We start from the raw sequence: 22,096 nt of genomic DNA, 5'->3' as shown, positions 1-22,096 counted from the left end.
TACTCTCACCACACTCTTCACCCCAACATTCACTCTTCTTTTCTGAAAACCCATACAAATCTTCACCTTAGCCTCCATAAGATAATGATCAGACATCTCTCCAGTTGCACCTCTCAGCACATTAACATCCAAAAGTCTCTCTTTCTTTAACACGTAATCCAATAACGCTCTCTGGCCATCTCTCCTACTTACATACGTATACTTATGTATATCTCGCTTTTTAAACCAGGTATTCCCAATCACCAGTCCTTTTTCAGCACATAAATCTACAAGCTCTTCACCATTTCCATTTACAACACTGAACACCCCATGTATACCAATTATTCCCTCAACTGCCACATTACTCACCTTTGCATTCAAATCACCCATCACTATAACCCGGTCTCGTGCATCAAAACCACTAACACACTCATTCAGCTGCTCCCAAAACACTTGCCTCTCATGATCTTTCTTCTCATGCCCAGGTGTATATGCACCAATAATCACCCATCTCTCTCCATCAACTTTCAGTTTTACCCATATTAATCGAGAATTTACTTTCTTACATTCTATCACATACTCCCACAACTCCTGTTTCAGGAGTACTGCTAGTCATTCCCTTGCTCTAGTCCTCTCACTAACCCCTGACTTTACTCCCAAGACATTCACAAACCATTCTTCCCCTTTACCCTTGAGCTTCATTTCACTCAGAGCCAAAACATCCAGGTTCCTTTCCTCAAACATACTACCTATCTCTCCTTTTTTTCACATCTTGGTTACATCCACACACACACACACACACATATATATATATATATATATATATATATATATATATATATATATATATATATATATATATATATATATATATATATTTTTTTTTTTTTTTTTATACCTCGTCGCTGTCTCCCGCGGTTGCGAGGTAGCGCAAGGAAACAGACGAAAGAAATGGCCCAACCCCCCCCATACACATGTACATACACACGTCCACACACGCAAATATACATACCTACACAGCTTTCCATGGTTTACCCCAGACGCTTCACATGCCTTGATTCAATCCACTGACAGCACGTCAACCCCTGTATACCACATCGCTCCAATTCACTCTATTCCTTGCCCTCCTTTCACCCTCCTGCATGTTCAGGCCCCGATCACACAAAATCTTTTTCAATCCATCTTTCCACCTCCAATTTGGTCTCCCTCTTCTCCTCGTTCCCTCCACCTCCGACACATATATCCTCTTGGTCAATCTTTCCTCACTCATTCTCTCCATGTGACCAAACCATTTCAAAACACCCTCTTCTGCTCTCTCAACCACGCTCTTTTTATTTCCACACATCTCTCTTACCCTTACGTTACTTACTCGATCAAACCACCTCACACCACACATTGTCCTCAAACATCTCATTTCCAGCAAATCCATCCTCCTGCGCACAACTCTATCCATAGTCCACGCCTCGCAACCATACAACATTGTTGGAACCACTATTCCTTCAAACATACCCATTTTTGCTTTCCGAGATAATGTTCTCGACTTCCACACATTTTTCAAGGCTCCCAGAATTTTCGCCCCCTCCCCCACCCTATGATCCACTTCCGCTTCCATGTTTCCATCCGCTGCCAGATCCACTCCCAGATATCTAAAACACTTTACTTCCTCCAGTTTTTCTCCATTCAAACTTACCTTCCAATTGACTTGACCCTCAACCATACTGCACCTAATAACCTTGCTCTTATTCACGTCCACTCTCAACTTTCTTCTTTCACACACTTTACCAAACTCAGTCACCAGCTTCTGCAGTTTCTTAGATGGTGGCTGATTCATGTAAGAAACTGCAGAAGCTGGTGACTGAGTTTGGTAAAGTGTGTGAAAAAAGAAAGTTGAGAGTGGACGTGAATAAGAGCAAGGTTATTAGGTACAGTATGGTTGAGGGTCAAGTCAATTGGGAGGTAAGTTTGAATGGAGAAAAACTGGAGGAAGTAAAGTGTTTTAGATATCTGGGAGTGGATCTGGCAGCAGATGGAACCATGGAAGCGGAAGTGAATCATAGGGTGGGGGAGGGGGCGAAAATTTTGGGAGCCTTGAAGAATGTGTGGAAGTCGATAACGTTACCTCAGAAAGCAAAAATGGGTATGTTTGAAGGAATAGTGGTTCCAACAATGTTGTATGGTTGCGAGGCGTGGGCTATGGATAGAGTTGTGCGCAGGAGGGTGGATGTGATTGAAATGAGATGTTTGAGGACAATATGTGGTGTGAGGTGGTTTGATCGAGTAAGTAATGTAAGGGTGAGAGAGATGTGTGGAAATAAAAAGAGTGTGGTTGAGAGAGCAGAAGAGGGTGTTTTGAAGTGGTTTGGTCACATGGAGAGGATGAGTGGGGAAAGATTGACCAAGAGGATGTATGTGTCAGAGATGGAGGGAACGAGGAGAAGTGGGAGACCAAATTGGAGGTGGAAAGATGGAGTGAAAAAGATTTTGGGCGATCGGGGCCAGAACATGCAGGAGGGTGAAAGGCGTGCAAGGAATAGAGTGAATTGGAACGATGTGAGAAACTGCAGAAGCTGGTGACTGAGTTTGGTAAAGTGTGTGGAAGAAGAAAGTTAAGAGTAAATGTGAATAAGAGCAAGGTTATTTGGTACAGTAGGGGTGAGGGTCAAGTCAATTGGGAGGTGAGTTTGAATGGAGAAAAACTGGAGGAAGTGAAGTGTTTTAGATATCTGGGAGTGGATCTGTCAGTGGATGGAACCATGGAAGCGGAAGTGGATCATAGGGTGGGGGAGGGGGCGAAAATTTTGGGAGCCTTGAAAAATGTGTGGAAGTCGAGAACATTATCTCGGAAAGCAAAAATGGGTATGTTTGAAGGAATAGTGGTTCCAACAATGTTGTATGGTTGCGAGGCGTGGGCTATGGATAGAGATGTGCGCAGGAGGATGGATGTGCTGGAAATGAGATGTTTGAGGACAATGTGTGGTGTGAGGTGGTTTGATCGAGTAAGTAACGTAAGGGTAAGAGAGATGTGTGGAAATAAAAAGAGCGTGGTTGAGAGAGCAGAAGAGGGTGTTTTGAAATGGTTTGGGCACATGGAGAGAATGAGTGAGGAAAGATTGACCAAGAGGATATATGTGTCGGAGGTGGAGGGAACGAGGAGAAGAGGGAGACCAAATTGGAGGTGGAAAGATGGAGTGAAAAAGATTTTGTGTGATCGGGGCCTGAACATGCAGGAGGGTGAAAGGAGGGCAAGGAATAGAGTGAATTGGAGCGATGTGGTATACAGGGGTTGACGTGCTGTCAGTGGATTGAATCAAGGCATGTGAAGCGTCTGGGGTAAACCATGGAAAGCTGTGTAGGTATGTATATTTGCGTGTGTGGACGTATGTACATGTGTATGGGGGGGGGGGTTGGGCCATTTCTTTCGTCTGTTTCCTTGCGCTACCTCGCAAACGCGGGAGACAGCGACAAAGTATAAAAAAAAAAAAAAAAAAAAATATATATATATATATACACATATATACTCCTATGAGTCCACGGGGAAATATCTTGATCACGCGCATAATTGTGATCCTTTCCAATATATATATATATATATATATATATATATATATATATATATATATATATATATATATATATATATATATATATATATATATATTCCTATATATATATATAAATATATATATCTTCTCTGTTTACCAAATCATTTTCCCTAACCCTCTCACTTTGCACACCACCTCGACCAAAACACCCTATATCTGCCACTCTATCATCAAACACATTCAACAAACCTTCAAAATACTCACTCCATCTCCTTCTCACATCACCACTACTTGTTATCACCTCCCCATTAGCGCCCTTCACTGAAGTTCCCATTTGCTCCCTTGTCTTATGCACTTTATTTACCTCCTTCCAGAACATCTTTTTATTCCCCCTAGAATTTAATGATGCTCTCTCACCCCAACTCTCATTTGCCCTCTTTTTCACCTCTTGCACCTTTCTCTTGACCTCCTGTCTCTTTCTTTTATACATCTCCCACTCAATTGCATTTTTTCCCTGCAAAAATTGTCCAAATGCCTCTCTCTTCTCTTTCACTAATAATCTTACTTCTTCATCCCACCACTCACTATCCTTTCTAATCAAACCACCTCCCACGCTTCTCATGCCACAAGCATCTTTTGTGCAGTCCATCACTGATTCCCTAAATACATCCAATTCCTCCCCCACTCCCCTTACTTCCATTGTTCTCACCTTTTTCCATTCTGTACTCAGTCCCTCCTGGTACTTCCTCACACAAGTCTCCTTCCCAACCTCACTTACTCTCACCACCCTCTTCACCCCAACATTCACTCTTCTTTTCTGAAAACCTATACAAATCTTCACCTTAGCCTCCATAAGATAATGATCAGACATCCCTCCAGTTGCACCTCTCAGCACATTTACATCCAAAAGTCTCTCTTTCGCGCGCCTGTCAATTAACACGTAATCCAATAACGCTCTCTGGCCATCTCTCCTACTTACATACGTATACTTATGTATATCTTGCTTTTTAAACCAGGTATTCCCAATCACCAGTCCTTTTTCAGCACATAAATCTACAAGCTCTTCACCATTTCCATTTACAACACAGAACACCCCATGAATACCAATTATTCCCTCAACTGCCACATTACTCACCTTTGCATTCAAATCACCCATCACTATAACCCGGTCGCGTGCATCAAAACCACTAACACACTCATTCAGCTCCTCCCAAAACATTTGGTAAACAGAGAAGAGGTAGTAAAAGCTTTGCGGAAGATGAAAGCCGGCAAGGCAGGAGGTTTGGATGGCATTGCAGTGGAATTTATTAAAAAAGGGGGTGACTGTATTGCTGACTGGTTGGTAAGGTTATTTAATGTATGTATGACTCATGGTGAGGTGCCTGAGGATTGGCGGAATGCGTGCATAGTGCCATTGTACAAAGGCAAAGGGGATAAGAAAGAGTGCTCAAATTACAGAGGTATAAGTTTGTTGAGTATTCCTGCTAAATTATATGGGAGGGTATTGATTGAGAGGGTGAAGGCATGTACAGAGCATCAGATTGGGGAAGAGCAGTGTGGTTTCAGAAGTGGTAGAGGATGTGTGGATCAGGTGTTTGCTTTGAAGAATGTATGTGAGAAATACTTAGAAAAGCAAATGGATTTGTATGTAGCATTTATGGATCTGGAGAAGGCATATGATAGAGTTGATAGAGATGCTCTGTGGAAGGTATTAAGAATATATGGGGTGGGAGGCAAGTTGTTGAAGCAGTGAAAAGTTTTTATCGAGGATGTAAGGCATGTGTATGTGTAGGAAGAGAGGAAAGTGATTGGCTCTCAGTGAATGTAGGTTTGCGGCAGGGGTGTGTGATGTCTCAATGGTTGTTTAATTTGTTTATGGATGGGGTTGTTAGGGAGGTGAATGCAAGAGTTTTGGAAAGAGGGGCAAGTATGAAGTCTGTTGTGGATGAGAGAGCTTGGGAAGTGAGTGAGTTGTTGTTCGCTGATGATACAGCGCTGGTGGCTGATTCATGTGAGAAACTGCAGAAGCTGGTGACTGAGTTTGGTAAAGTGTGTGAAAGAAGAAAGTTAAGAGTAAATGTGAATAAGAGCAAGGTTATTAGGTACGGTAGGGTTGAGGGTCAAGTCAATTGGGAGGTAAGTTTGAATGGAGAAAAACTGGAGGAAGTAAAGTGTTTTAGATATCTGGGAGTGGATCTGGCAGTGGATGGAACCATGGAATCAGAAATGAATCATAGGGTGGGGGAGGGGGCGAAAATCCTAGGAGCCTTGAAGAATGTGTGGAAGTCGAGAACATTATCTCGGAAAGCAAAAATGGGTATGTTTGAAGGAATAGTGGTTCCAACAATGTTGTATGGTTGCGAGGCGTGGGCTATGGATAGATTTGTGTCCGCAGGAGGGTGGATGTGCTGGAAATGAGATGTTTGAGGACAATGTGTGGTGTGAGGTGGTTTGATCGAGTAAGTAATGTAAGGGTAAGAGAGATGTGTGGAAATAAAAAGAGTGTGGTTGAGAGAGCAGAAGAGGGTGTTTTAAATGGTTTGGGCACATGGAGAGAATGAGTGAGGAAAGATTGACCAAGAGGATATATGTGTCGGAGGTGGAGGGAACGAGGAGAAGTGGGAGACCAAATTGGAGGTGGAAAGATGGAGTGAAAAAGATTTTGAGTGATCGGGGCCTGAACATGCAGGAGGGTGAAAGGCGGGCAAGGAATAGAGTGAATTGGATCGATGTGGTATACTGGGGTTGACATGCTGTCAGTGGATTGAATCAGGGCATGTGAAGCGTCTGGGGTAAACCATGGAAAGCTGTGTGGGGCCTGGATGTGGAAAGGGAGCTGTGGTTTCGGGCATTATTGCATGACAGCTAGAGACTAAGTGTGAACGAATGGGGCCTTTGTTATCTTTTCCTAGCGCTACCTCACACACATGAGAGGGGAGGGGGATGGTATTCCATGTTTGGCGAGGTGGCGATGGGAATGAATAAAGGCAGGCAGTGTGAATTGTGTGCATGGGTATATATGTATGTGTCTGTGTGTGTATATATATGTGTACATTGAGATGCATGGGTGTGTATATTTGCGTGTGTGGACGCGTATGTATATACATGTGTATGGGGGTGGGTTGGGCCATTTCTTTCGTCTGTTTCCATTGCGCTACCTCGCAAACGCGGGAGACAGCGACAAAGCAAAATAAATATATAAACAAATAACAAAAACGAACATAATTTGAGCCAAGTTTCTCAAGAAAAGGAGTGGCAGTGCTGTTTATTGGTTGATCAGGCTATTTATTGTTTGTTGTCTGGTTCAGGATGAGGTGCCTAAGGGCTGGCAAAAATCATATACAGTGCCCTTCTATAAGGGTAAGAGAGACAAAAGTGGATGGCTGAAGTACAAAGACACAAGTCTGTTGGGTATACCTGGTAAGGAAATAGGATATCTCAGACTCAATCTTTTCCAAACATACTGATTATCTCCCATAATACTCTTTGACAATAATTTATAGTGAGGTACAATATCACAAAATGAGTTACACTTTACCTGAAGATATTTTTCCAGAAACTGCTTACGAGTAGCAATAGTTGTGGAGTCCAGCTTGCTGAAAGGTAAATTCAACCATTTGTTTGGCCCCTTCACACCCTTCATAGCAGTTCGCAACCTTGAATCTTCTTCTAGGGCAGCATGAAGTGTTAGGAACTCTCGGAATCTGAAACAACAGCTATCAGTATTAGGTAGTTTCTTTAAAAATGACAAAAATCATGGTTTGCTTTTCATATCAAACAAAAACACTTCCTCATGAAAAGCAATAACAGAATACTATAAATATATAGCACTTCTGAACAATCTCAAAAGGTGTTTTACGACGTATTCACAAAGTTTTGTTTCTTCTGGGATTCATCGCTCAGGAAAGACAAAAAATAACGACATGAATTCATGGTATATGACAATTTCCTTTTCACAAATTTCAAACATCACACATTAAATGTTTTCCAAAGAAAGAATGGGCAGGAATTAGTGTCAATTTCACAGAAACCGAAACAAATTTATGTCTTTGCTGCATGAGACAACATTTAGGAGAGGGTTAAGTGAGAAGTCAACTTATCACATCAGTAAATAGGATACTACTGTTATCTAGATTAAGTATTTCAAACCTTTGAAAGCCACTGAACCCTCTGTCTCTTACAAAATAACCCTCAAATCCTCACTTGGCTTTCATGGTACCAAGTTTGAAAACCCCTGATCTAAATGGTCATTCCAGGTAAGAGTAAAAATGAGAGTACAGTCAGTAGAGTTAAGAAGGGAGTAATAGATGATAAATTCAAAAGTTAATCCATTCACTGTGACCTGCTGTAAATATAAAGATCACATCATGTTGGGAGGGATTTCAATAAAGGAAAGAGTTAACAATTTCATATTTTGACTTTGGAAGTTCATAGAGTACTTACCCATGGAAACAAACAAAAAAAAAGTGCATTCCATAAGCTCCCCTCAACTTCTTATAAAAGGGTCAAAGTTTCCTTCTGTATGAGGGGAAATTGCTGTCAGCGCTACAATATGCACGAGTGTATTTCTCCAGTTTTCACTTTCCACATTTTTCTTTTAACATTCTCTGTGCTAATACAATCGAGTCGTGTAGTGGTTGCATTAGCATTTATTGATATGTCTATATATATATATATTTATTTATTTATTTTGCTTTATCGCTGTCTCCCGTGTTAGCGAGGTAGCGCAAGGAAACAGACGAAAGAATGGCCCAACCCACCAACATACACATGTATATAAATACACGTCCACACATGCAAATACACATACCTATACATTTCAACATATACATATATATACACACACAGACATATAAATATATACATATGTACATAATTCATAGTCTGCCTTTATTCATTCCCATCGCCACCCAGCCACACAAGAAATAACAACACCCTACCCACTCATGCGCGCAAGGTAGCGCTAGGAAAAGACAACAAAGGCCCCATTCGTTCACATTCAGTCTCTAGCTGTCATGTAATAATGCACCGAAACCACAGCTCCCTTTCCACATCCAGGCCCCACACAGCTTTCCATGGTTTACCCCAGATGCTTCACATGCCCTGGTTCAATCCATTGACAGCATGTCGACCCCGGTATACCACATCATTCCAATTCACTCTATTCCTTGCATGCCTTTCACCCTTCTGTATGTTCAGGCCCTGAACACTTAAAATATTCTTCACTCCATCTCACCACCTCTAATTTGGTCTCCCACTTCTCCTCGTTCCCTCCACCTCTGACATATATCCTCTTGGTCAATCTTTCCTCACTCATTCTCTCCATGTGACCAAACCATTTCAAAACACCCTCTTCTGCTCTCACAACCACACTCATTTTATTACCACACATCTCTCTTACCCTAATATTACCTACTCGATCAAACATATTGTCCTCAAACATCTCATTTCCAGCACATCCACCCTCCTCCGCACGACTCTATCCATAGCCCATGCCTCGCAACCATACAACATTGTTGGAACCACTATCCCTTCAAACATACCCATTTTTGCTTTCCGAGATAATGTTCTTGACTTCCACACATTCTTCAACACTCCAGAGAACTTTCGCCTTCTTCCCCACCCTATGATTCACTTCTGCTTCCATGGTTCCATCTGCTGCCAAATCCACTCCCAGATATCTAAAACACTTCACTTCCTCCAGTTTTTCTCCACTTAAACTTACCTCCCAATTGACTTGTCTCTCAACCCTACTATACCTAATAACCTTGCTCTTATTCACACTTACTCTCAGCTTTCTTCTTTCACACACTTTACCAAACTCAGTCACTAGCTTCTGCAGTTTCTCACCCAAATCAGCCACCAGCGCTGTATCATCAGCGAACAACAACTGACTTACTTCCCAAGCTCTATCATCCACAAAAGACTGCATACTTGCCCCTCTTTCCAAAACTCTTATGTTCACCTCCCTAACAACCCCATCCATAAACAAATTAAACAACCATGGAGACATCACACACCCCTACTGCAAACATACATTCACTGTGAACCAATCACTTGCCTCTCTTCCTACACGTACACATGCCTTACATCCTTGATAAAAAATTTTCACTGCCTCTAACAACTTGCCTCCCATACCACATATTCTTAATACCTTCCACAGAGCATCTCTATCAACTCTATCATATGCCTTCTCCAGATCCAGAAATGCTACATACAAATACATTTGCTTTTCTAAGTATTTCTCACATACAATCTTCAAAGCAAACACCTGATCCACACATTCTCTACCACTTCTGAAACCACACTGCTCTTCCCCAGTATGATGCTCTGTACATGCCTTCACCCTCTCAACCAATACCCTCCATATAATTTCCCAGGAATACTCAACAAACTTATACCTCTGTAATTTGAGCACTCACTTTTATCCCCTTTGCCTTTGTACAATGGCACTATGCAAGCATTCCGCCAATCCTCAGGCACCTCACCATGAGTCATACATACATTAAATAACCTTACCAACCAGTCAACAATCCAGTCACCCCCTTTTGTAAAAAATTCTACTGCAATACCATCCAAACCCGCTGCCTTGATGGCATTCTTCCACAGCTTTTACTACCTCTTCTCTGTTTACCAAATCATTTTCCCTCGACCAAAATACCCTATATCTGCCACTCTATCATCAAATACATTCAACAAACCTTCAAAATACTCATCCTTTTTTCTTTTCTTTCATACTATTCACCATTTCCTGCATTAGCGAGGTAGCGTTAAGAAAAGAGGACTGAGCCATTGAGGGAATAACCTTACCTGGCTCCCTTCTCTGTTCCTTCTTTTGGGATAAAAAAAAGAAAAGAGTGAAGGATTTCCAGCCTACCGCTCCCTCCCCTATTAATTGCCTTCTACAACACGCAGGGAATACGTGGGAAGTATTCTTTCTCCCCTATCCCCAGGGATATATATTTAATGGGGAGGTGATAACAAGTAGTGGTGATGTGAGAAGGAGATGGAGTGAGTATTTTGAAGGTTTGTTGAATGTGTTTGATGATAGAGTGGCAGATATAGGGTGTTTTGGTCGAGGTGGTGTGCAAAGTGAGAGGGTTAGGGAAAATGATTTGGTAAACAGAGAAGACGTAGTAAAAGCTTTGTGGAAGATGAAAGCCGGCAAGGCAGCAGGTTTGGATGGTACTGCAGTGGAATCTATTAAAAAAGGGGGTGACTATATTGTTGACTGGTTGGTAAGGTTATTTAATGTATGTATGACTCATGGTGAGGTGCCTGAGGATAGGCGGAATGCGTGCATAGTGCCATTGTACAAAGGCAAAGGGGATAAGAGTGAGTGCTCAAATTAGAGAGGTATAAGTTTGTCGAGTATTCCTGGTAAATTATATGGGAGGGTATTGATTGAGAGGGTGAAGGCGTGTACAGAGCATCAGATTGGGGAAGAGCAGTGTGGTTTCAGAAGTAGTAGAGGATGTGTGGATCAGGTGTTTGCTTTGAAGAATGTATGTGAGAAATACTTAGAAAAGCAAATGGATTTGTATGAGCATTTATGGATCTGGAGAGGGCATATGATAGAGTTGATAGAGATGCTCTGTGGAAGGTATCAAGAATATATGGTGAGGGAGGCAAGTTGTTAGAAGCAGTGAAAAGTTTTTATCGAGGATGTAAGGCATGTGTACGTGTAGGAAGAGAGGAAAGTGATTGGTTCTCTGTGAATGTAAGTTTGCTGTAGGGGTGTGTGATGTCTCCATGGTTGTTTAATTTGTTTATGGACGGAGTTGTTAGGGAGGTGAATGCAAGAGTTTTGGAAAGAGGGACAAGTATGAAGTCTGTTGTGGATGATAGAGCTTGGGAAGTGAGTCAGTTGTTGTTTGCTGATGATACAGCGCTGGTGGCTGATTCATGTGAGAAACTGCAGAAGCTGGTGACTGAGTTTGGTAAAGTGTGTGAAAGAAGAAAGTTAAGGGTAAATGTGAATAAGAGCAAGGTTATTAGGTACAGTAGGGTTGAGGGTCAAGTCAATTGGGAGGTAAGTTTGAATGGAGAAAAACTGGAGGAAGTAAAGTGTTTTAGATATCTGGGAGTAGATCTGGCAGCGGATGGAACCATGGAAGCGGAAGTGAATCATACGGTGGGGGAGGGGGCAAAAATCCTAGGAGCCTTGAAGAATGTGTGGAAGTCGAGAACATTATCTCAGAAAGCAAAAATGGGTATGCTTGAAGGAATAGTGGTTCCAACAATGTTGAATGGTTGCGAGGTGTGGGCTATGGATAGAGTTGTGCGCAGGAGGGTGGATGTGCTGGAAATGAGATGTTTGAGGACAATGTGTGGTGTGAGGTGGTTTGATCGAGTAAGTAATGTAAGGGTAAGAGAGATGTGTGGAAATAAAAAGAGCGTGGTTGAGAGAGCAGAAGAGGGTGTTTCGAAATGGTTTGGGCACATGGAGAGAATGAGAGGAAAGATTGACCAAGAGGATATATGTGTCGGAGGTGGAGGGAATGAGGAGAAGTGGGAGACCAGATTGGAGGTGGAAAGATGGAGTGAAAAAGATTTTGAGTGATCGGGGCCTGAACATGCAGGAGGGTGAAAGGCGGGCAAGGAATAGAGTGAATTGGATCGATGTGGTATATCGGAATTGACGTGCTGTCAGTGGATTGAATCAGGGCATGTGAAGCGTATGGGGTTAACCATGGAAAGTTGTGTGGGGCCTGTATGTGAAAAGGGAGCTGTGGTTTTGGGCATTATTGCATGACAGCTAGAGACTAAGTGCGAACGAATGGGGCCTTTGTTGTCTTTTCCTAGCGCTACCTCGCACATATGAGGGGGGAGGGGGATGGTATTCCAAGTGTGGCGAGGTGGCGATGGGAATGAATAAAGGCAGACAGTGTGAATTGTGTGCATGGGTATATATGTATGTGTCTGTGTGTGTATATATATGTCTACATTGAGATGTATAGGTATGTATATTTGCGTGTGTGGACGTGTATGTATATACATGTGTATGGGGATGGGTTGGGCATTTCTTTTGTCTGTTTCCTTGCGCTACCTCGCAAACGCGGGAGACAGTGACAAAGCAAAATATATAATATATAATAAATATATATATATGTGTGTGTTTTGGTCAAGGTGGTGTGTAAAGTGAGAGGGTTAGGAAAAATGATTTGGTAAACAGAGAAGAGGTGGTAAAAGCTTTGAGGAAGATGAAAGCTGGCAAGGCAGCGGGTTTGGATGGTATTGCAGTGGAATTTATTAAAAAAAGGGGGTGACTGTATTGTTTGACTGGTTGGTAAGTTTATTTAATGTATGTATGATTCATGGTGAGGTGCCTAAGGATTGGTGGAATGCTTGCATAGTGCCATTATACAAAGGCAAAAGGGACAAAGGTGAGTGCTCAAATTACAGAGGTATAAGTTTGTTGAGTATTCCTGGGAAATTATATGGGAGGATATTGACTGAGAGGGTGAAGGCATGTACAGAGCATCAGACTGGGAAGAGCAGTGTGGTTTCAGAAGTGGTAGAGGATGTGTGGATCAGGTGTTTGCTTTGAAGAATGTATGTGAGAAATACTTAGAAAAATAAATGGATTTGTATGTAGCATTTATGGATCTGGAGAAGGCATATGATATGGTTGATAGAGATGCTCTGTGGAAGGTATTAAGAATATATGGTGTGGGAGGCAAGTTGTTAGAAGCAGTGAAAAGTTTTTATCGAGGATGTAAGGCATGTGTACGTGTAGGAAGAGAGGAAAGTGATTGGTTCTCAGTGAATGTAGGTTTGTGGCAGGGGTGTGTGATGTCTCCATGGTTGTTTAATTTGTTTATGGATGGGGTTGTTAGGGAGGTGAATGCAAGAGTTTTGGAAAGAGGGGCAAGTATGCAGTCTGTTTTGGATGAGAGAGCTTGGGAAGTGAATCAGTTGTTGTTTGCTGATGATACAGCGCTGGTGGCTGATTCATGTGAGAAACTGCAGAAGCTGGTGACTGAGTTTGGTAAAGTGTGTGAAAGAAGAAAGCTGAGAGTAAATGTGAATAAGAGTAAGGTTATTAGGTACAGTAGGGTTGAGGGTCAAGTCAACTGGGAGGTAAGTTTGAATGGAGAAAAACTGGAGGAAGTGAAGTGTTTTAGATATCTGGGAGTGGATTTGGCAGCGGATGGAACCATGGAAGTGGAAGTGAATCATAGGGTGGGGGAGGGCGCGAAAGTTCTGGGAGCATTGAAGAATGTGTGGAAGTCGAGAACATTGTCTCGGAAAGCAAAAATGGGTATGTTTGAAGGAATAGCGGTTCCAACAATGTTATATGGTTGCGAGGCGTGGGCTATGGATAGAGTTGTGCGCAGGAGGGTGGATGTGCTGGAAATGAGATGTTTGAGGACAATATGTGGTGTGAGGTGGTTTTATCGAGTAAGTAATAATAGGGTAAGAGAGATGTGTGGTAATAAAGAGTGTGGTAGCGAGGGCAGATGAGGGTGTTTTGAAATGGTTTGGTCACATGGAGAGAACGAGTGAGAAAAGATTGACCAAGAGGATATATGTGTCAGAGGTAGGGGGAACGAGGAGAAGTGGGAGACCAAATTGTAGGTAGAAAGATGGAGTGAAAAAGATTCTGAGTGATCGGAGCCTGAACATGCAGAAGGGTGAAAGGCGGGCAAGGAATAGAGTGAATTGGAACGATGTGGTATACCGGGGTCAACGTGCTGTCAATGGATTAAACCAGGGCATGTGAAGCATCTGGGGTAAACCATGGAAAGTTCTGTGGGGCCTAGATGTGGAAAGGGAGCTGTGGTTTCGGTGCATTATTACAAGACAGCTAGAGACTGAGTGTGAACGAATGGGGCCTTTGTTGTCTTTCCCTTGCAATACCTCGCACACATAAGGGGGGATGGGTTGTTATTTCATGAGTGGCGAGGTGGCGATGGGAATGAATGAAGGCAGACAGTATGAATTATGTATATGTGTATATATGTATATGTCTGTGTGTGTATATATATGTATACGTTGAAATGTATAGGTATGTATATGTGCGTGTGTGGACGTGTATGTATATACATGTGTATGTGGGTGGGTTGAGCCATTCTTTTGTCTGTTTCCTTGCATTACCTCGCAAACGCGGGAGACAGTGACAAAGCAAAATAAATAAATAAAAAATATATATATATATATATATATATATATATATATATATATATATATATATATATATATATATATATAAGGGCCAATGTTTGGGTCTTAAGTGGGTCGTAACCAGCAAGACGCCCCCTACATGTGGAACACCACATCAATTGAATATTAGGACGGGATGATATTAGTCCGCCAGAGTCGGTTGAATCCCCTTACCGGCCGCCTCGCTTATCCGGACTCACCTTGTGTCTCAAGACCGGTGTCTTATTCTTTGGTCCATATTCTCGTTAATCCGGATACAGGGTGGCTGTATTCCGGCCCTGATTTCAGTATGCGAGGCTCCAACGTCATTAGGAGAATACCGCCAATGCTGACTTCTTTATCCGAACACTGATAATGCTGACTTATCCGGATCGTAGCGATGCTGAATGCCGTTGTTATGGGGACTTTTGTGCTTGCTCTTGTCCTGAGCACTAAATCCATTTATCCGACTATTCGGATGATTAACCCCGACTCTTTTTTTTAATTCTCCGGTGAAGAAGGTCTCTGAAAACAGCTGGGTCTTTTGCCCATCTCGTGGCTTTTATAGAGTTGCCAAGCTGCTTCCGTCCTTCCCTCTAATACTGTGTGGCTAAATGCCAATCCCAGTCCAGTGGGTACCGTGATGATCCAATCACTGCCATACTTGGTTAATACTGTGTTAATACAGAGACACACTCATTTGCCTTATCCTTCGTATGGTAGCCTTAAGCTCATCCTGTAAAAATATATATATATATATATATATATATATATATATATATATATTTTTTTTTTTTTCTTTTTCTTTTAAACTATTCGCCATTTCCCGCGTTAGCGAGGTAGCATTAAGAACAGAGGACTGGGCCTTTGAGGGAATACCCTCACCTGGCCCAATTCTCTGTTCCTTCTTTTGGAAAATTAAAAAAAAAAAATGAGAGGGGAGGATTTCCAGCCCCCCGCTCCCTCCCCTTTTAGTCGCCTTCTACGACACGCAGGGAATACGTGGGAAGTATTCTTAATCCCCTATCCCCAGGGATAATATATATATATATATATATATATATATATATATATATATATATATATTTTTTTTTTTTTTTTTTTTGTCGCTGTCTCCCGCGTTTGCGAGGTAGCGCAAGGAAACAGACGAAAGAAATGGCCCAACCCACCCCCATACACATGTATATACATACGTCCACACACGCAAATATACATACCTACACAACTTTCCATGGTTTACCCCAGACGCTTCACATGCCTTGATTCAATCCACTGACAGCACGTCAACCCCGGTATACCACATCGCTCCAATTCACTCTATTCCTTGCCCTCCTTTCACCCTCCTGCATGTTCAGGCCCCGAACACTCAAAATCTTTCTTCACTCCATCTCTCCACCTCCAATTTGGTCTCCCACTTCTCCTCGTTCCCTCCACCTCTGACATATATCCTCTTGGTCAATCTTTCCTCACTCATTCTCTCCATGTGACCAAACCACTTCAAAACACCCTCTTCTGCTCTCACAACCACACTCATTTTATTACCACACATCTCTCTTACCCTAATATTACCTACTCGATCAAACATATTGTCCTCAAACATCTCATTTCCAGCACATCCACCCTCCTCCGCACGACTCTATCCATAGCCCATGCCTCGCAACCATACAACATTGTTGGAACCACTATCCCTTCAAACATACCCATTTTTGCTTTCCGAGAAAATGTTCTTGACTTCCACACATTCTTCAACACTCCAGAGAACTTTCGCCTTCTTCCCCACCCTATGATTCACTTCTGCTTCCATGGTTCCATCTGCTGCCAAATCCACTCCCAGATATCTAAAACACTTCACTTCCTCCAGTTTTTCTCCACTTAAACTTACCTCCCAATTGACTTGTCTCTCAACCCTACTATACCTAATAACCTTGCTCTTATTCACACTTACTCTCAGCTTTCTTCTTTCACACACTTTACCAAACTCAGTCACTAGCTTCTGCAGTTTCTCACCCAAATCAGCCACCAGCGCTGTATCATCAGCGAACAACAACTGACTTACTTCCCAAGCTCTATCATCCACAAAAGACTGCATACTTGCCCCTCTTTCCAAAACTCTTATGTTCACCTCCCTAACAACCCCATCCATAAACAAATTAAACAACCATGGAGACATCACACACCCCTACTGCAAACATACATTCACTGTGAACCAATCACTTGCCTCTCTTCCTACACGTACACATGCCTTACATCCTTGATAAAAAATTTTCACTGCCTCTAACAACTTGCCTCCCATACCACATATTCTTAATACCTTCCACAGAGCATCTCTATCAACTCTATCATATGCCTTCTCCAGATCCAGAAATGCTACATACAAATACATTTGCTTTTCTAAGTATTTCTCACATACATTCTTCAAAGCAAACACCTGATCCACACATTCTCTACCACTTCTGAAACCACACTGCTCTTCCCCAGTATGATGCTCTGTACATGCCTTCACCCTCTCAACCAATACCCTCCATATAATTTCCCAGGAATACTCAACAAACTTATACCTCTGTAATTTGAGCACTCACTTTTATCCCCTTTGCCTTTGTACAATGGCACTATGCAAGCATTCCGCCAATCCTCAGGCACCTCACCATGAGTCATACATACATTAAATAACCTTACCAACCAGTCAACAATCCAGTCACCCCCTTTTTTAAAAAATTCCACTGCAATACCATCCAAACCCGCTGCCTTGATGGCATTCTTCCACAGCTTTTACTACCTCTTCTCTGTTTACCAAATCATTTTCCCTCGACCAAAATACCCTATATCTGCCACTCTATCATCAAATACATTCAACAAACCTTCAAAATACTCATCCTTTTTTCTTTTCTTTCATACTATTCACCATTTCCTGCATTAGCGAGGTAGCGTTAAGAAAAGAGGACTGAGCCATTGAGGGAATAACCTTACCTGGCCCCTTCTCTGTTCCTTCTTTTGGGATAAAAAAAAGAAAAGAGTGAAGGATTTCCAGCCTACCGCTCCCTCCCCTATTAATTGCCTTCTACAACACGCAGGGAATACGTGGGAAGTATTCTTTCTCCCCTATCCCCAGGGATATATATTTAATGGGGAGGTGATAACAAGTAGTGGTGATGTGAGAAGGAGATGGAGTGAGTATTTTGAAGGTTTGTTGAATGTGTTTGATGATAGAGTGGCAGATATAGGGTGTTTTGGTCGAGGTGGTGTGCAAAGTGAGAGGGTTAGGGAAAATGATTTGGTAAACAGAGAAGACGTAGTAAAAGCTTTGTGGAAGATGAAAGCCGGCAAGGCAGCAGGTTTGGATGGTACTGCAGTGGAATCTATTAAAAAAGGGGGTGACTATATTGTTGACTGGTTGGTAAGGTTATTTAATGTATGTATGACTCATGGTGAGGTGCCTGAGGATAGGCGGAATGCGTGCATAGTGCCATTGTACAAAGGCACAGGGGATAAGAGTGAGTGCTCAAATTAGAGAGGTATAAGTTTGTCGAGTATTCCTGGTAAATTATATGGGAGGGTATTGATTGAGAGGGTGAAGGCGTGTACAGAGCATCAGATTGGGGAAGAGCAGTGTGGTTTCAGAAGTAGTAGAGGATGTGTGGATCAGGTGTTTGCTTTGAAGAATGTATGTGAGAAATACTTAGAAAAGCAAATGGATTTGTATGAGCATTTATGGATCTGGAGAGGGCATATGATAGAGTTGATAGAGATGCTCTGTGGAAGGTATCAAGAATATATGGTGAGGGAGGCAAGTTGTTAGAAGCAGTGAAAAGTTTTTATCGAGGATGTAAGGCATGTGTACGTGTAGGAGGAGAGGAAAGTGATTGGTTCTCAGTGAATGTAAGTTTGCTGTAGGGGTGTGTGATGTCTCCATGGTTGTTTAATTTGTTTATGGACGGAGTTGTTAGGGAGGTGAATGCAAGAGTTTTGGAAAGAGGGACAAGTATGAAGTCTGTTGTGGATGATAGAGCTTGGGAAGTGAGTCAGTTGTTGTTTGCTGATGATACAGCGCTGGTGGCTGATTCATGTGAGAAACTGCAGAAGCTGGTGACTGAGTTTGGTAAAGTGTGTGAAAGAAGAAAGTTAAGGGTAAATGTGAATAAGAGCAAGGTTATTAGGTACAGTAGGGTTGAGGGTCAAGTCAATTGGGAGGTAAGTTTGAATGGAGAAAAACTGGAGGAAGTAAAGTGTTTTAGATATCTGGGAGTAGATCTGGCAGCGGATGGAACCATGGAAGCGGAAGTGAATCATATGGTGGGGGAGGGGGCAAAAATCCTAGGAGCCTTGAAGAATGTGTGGAAGTCGAGAACATTATCTCAGAAAGCAAAAATGGGTATGCTTGAAGGAATAGTGGTTCCAACAATGTTGAATGGTTGCGAGGTGTGGGCTATGGATAGAGTTGTGCGCAGGAGGGTGGATGTGCTGGAAATGAGATGTTTGAGGACAATGTGTGGTGTGAGGTGGTTTGATCGAGTAAGTAATGTAAGGGTAAGAGAGATGTGTGGAAATAAAAAGAGCGTGGTTGAGAGAGCAGAAGAGGGTGTTTCGAAATGGTTTGGGCACATGGAGAGAATGAGAGGAAAGATTGACCAAGAGGATATATGTGTCGGAGGTGGAGGGAACGAGGAGAAGTGGGAGACCAGATTGGAGGTGGAAAGATGGAGTGAAAAAGATTTTGAGTGATCGGGGCCTGAACATGCAGGAGGGTGAAAGGCGGGCAAGGAATAGAGTGAATTGGATCGATGTGGTATATCGGAATTGACGTGCTGTCAGTGGATTGAATCAGGGCATGTGAAGCGTATGGGGTTAACCATGGAAAGTTGTGTGGGGCCTGTATGTGAAAAGGGAGCTGTGGTTTTGGGCATTATTGCATGACAGCTAGAGACTAAGTGCGAACGAATGGGGCCTTTGTTGTCTTTTCCTAGCGCTACCTCGCACATATGAGGGGGGAGGGGGATGGTATTCCATGTGTGGCGAGGTGGCGATGGGAATGAATAAAGGCAGACAGTGTGAATTGTGTGCATGGGTATATATGTATGTGTCTGTGTGTGTATATATATGTCTACATTGAGATGTATAGGTATGTATATTTGCGTGTGTGGACGTGTATGTATATACATGTGTATGGGGATGGGTTGGGCAATTCTTTTGTCTGTTTCCTTGCGCTACCTCGCAAACGCGGGAGACAGTGACAAAGCAAAATATATAATATATAATAAATATATATATATGTGTGTGTTTTGGTCAAGGTGGTGTGCAAAGTGAGAGGGTTAGGAAAAATGATTTGGTAAACAGAGAAGAGGTGGTAAAAGCTTTGAGGAAGATGAAAGCTGGCAAGGCAGCGGGTTTGGATGGTATTGCAGTGGAATTTATTAAAAAAATGGGGTGACTGTATTGTTTGACTGGTTGGTAAGTTTATTTAATGTATGTATGATTCATGGTGAGGTGCCTAAGGATTGGTGGAATGCTTGCATAGTGCCATTATACAAAGGCAAAAGGGACAAAGGTGAGTGCTCAAATTACAGAGGTATAAGTTTGTTGAGTATTCCTGGGAAATTATATGGGAGGATATTGACTGAGAGGGTGAAGGCATGTACAGAGCATCAGACTGGGAAGAGCAGTGTGGTTTCAGAAGTGGTAGAGGATGTGTGGATCAGGTGTTTGCTTTGAAGAATGTATGTGAGAAATACTTAGAAAAATAAATGGATTTGTATGTAGCATTTATGGATCTGGAGAAGGCATATGATATGGTTGATAGAGATGCTCTGTGGAAGGTATTAAGAATATATGGTGTGGGAGGCAAGTTGTTAGAAGCAGTGAAAAGTTTTTATCGAGGATGTAAGGCATGTGTACGTGTAGGAAGAGAGGAAAGTGATTGGTTCTAAGTGAATGTAGGTTTGCGGCAGGGGTGTGTGATGTCTCCATGGTTGTTTAATTTGTTTATGGATGGGGTTGTTAGGGAGGTAAATGCAAGAGTCTTGGAAAGAGGGGCAAGTATGAAGTCTGTTGGGGATGAGAGAGCTTGGGAAGTGAGTCAGTTGTTGTTCGCTGATGATACAGCGCTGGTGGCGGATTCATGTGAGAAACTGCAGAAGCTGGTGACGGAGTTTGGTAAAGTGTGTGGAAGAAGAAAGTTAAGAGTAAATGTGAATAAGAGCAAGGTTATTAGGTACAGTAGGGTTGAGGGTCAAGTCAATTGGGAGGTGAGTTTGAATGGAGAAAAACTGGAGGAAGTGAAGTGTTTTAGATATCTGGGAGTGGATCTGTCAGCGGATGGAACCATGGAAGCGGAAGTGGATCATAGGGTGGGGGAGGGGGCGAAAATTTTGGGAGCCTTGAAAAATGTGTGGAAGTCGAGAACATTATCCCGGAAAGCAAAAATGGGTATGTTTGAAGGAATAGTAGTTCCAACAATGTTGTATGGTTGCAGGCGTGGGCTATGGATAGAGTTGTGCGCAGGAGGATGGATGTGCTGGAAATGAGATGTTTGAGGACAATGTGTGGTGTGAGGTGGTTTGATCGAGTAAGTAACGTAAGGGTAAGAGAGATGTGTGGAAATAAAAATATAAAGAGAGCAGAAGGGGGTGTTTTGAAATGGTTTGGGCACATGGAGAGAATGAGTGAGGAAAGATTGACCAAGAGGATATATGTGTCGGAGGTGGAGGGAACGAGGAGAAGAGGGAGACCAAATTGGAGGTGGAAAGATGGAGTGAAAAGGACTTTGTGTGATCGGGGCCTGAACATGCAGGAGGGTGAAAGGAGGGCAAGGAATAGAGTGAATTGGAGCGATGTGGTATACAGGGGTTGACGTGCTGTCAGTGGATTGAATCAAGGCATGTGAAGCGTCCGGGGTAAACCATGGAAAGCTGTGTAGGTATGTATATTTGCGTGTGTGGACGTGTGTATGTACATGTGTATGGGGGGGGTTGGGCCATTTCTTTCGTCTGTTTCCTTGCGCTACCTCGCAAACGCGGGAGACAGCGACAAAGTATAAAAAAAAAAAAAAAAAAAATATATATATATATAAGGGCCAATGTTTGGGTCTTAAGTGGGTCGTAACCAGCAAGACACCCCCTACAGTTGGAACACCACATCAATTGAATATTAGGACGGGATGATATTAGTCCGCCAGAGTCGGTTGAATCCCCTTACCGGCCGCCTCGCTTATCCGGACTCACCTTGTGTCTCAAGACCGGTGTCTTACTCTTTGGTCCATATTCTCGTTAATCCGGATACAGGGTGGCTGTATTCCGGCCCTGATTTCAGTATGCGAGGCTCCAACGTCATTAGGAGAATACCGCCAATGCTGACTTCTTTATCCGAACACTGATAATGCTGACTTATCCGGATCGTAGCGATGCTGAATGCCGTTGTTATGGGGACTTTTGTGCTTG

General features: G+C 42.5%; 1 protein-coding gene across 1 annotated transcript in view; it reads right to left on the bottom strand.

Moving 5' to 3' along the window:
• Positions 1 to 22,096, bottom strand: part of LOC139752849 (uncharacterized) — a 257,324-nt gene that overhangs the window by 72,943 nt on the left and 162,285 nt on the right. The window contains 1 exon segment of the mRNA XM_071668812.1: positions 7,060 to 7,225. Coding sequence (XP_071524913.1) covers positions 7,060 to 7,225 — 166 coding nt within the window.

Source organism: Panulirus ornatus, chromosome 13, assembly GCF_036320965.1.
Source record: "Panulirus ornatus isolate Po-2019 chromosome 13, ASM3632096v1, whole genome shotgun sequence".
Classification (NCBI taxonomy): Eukaryota; Metazoa; Arthropoda; class Malacostraca; order Decapoda; family Palinuridae; genus Panulirus; species Panulirus ornatus.
The sequence above is the reverse complement of the archived record's forward strand: the minus strand, read 5'-3'. Positions and strand labels throughout refer to the sequence as shown.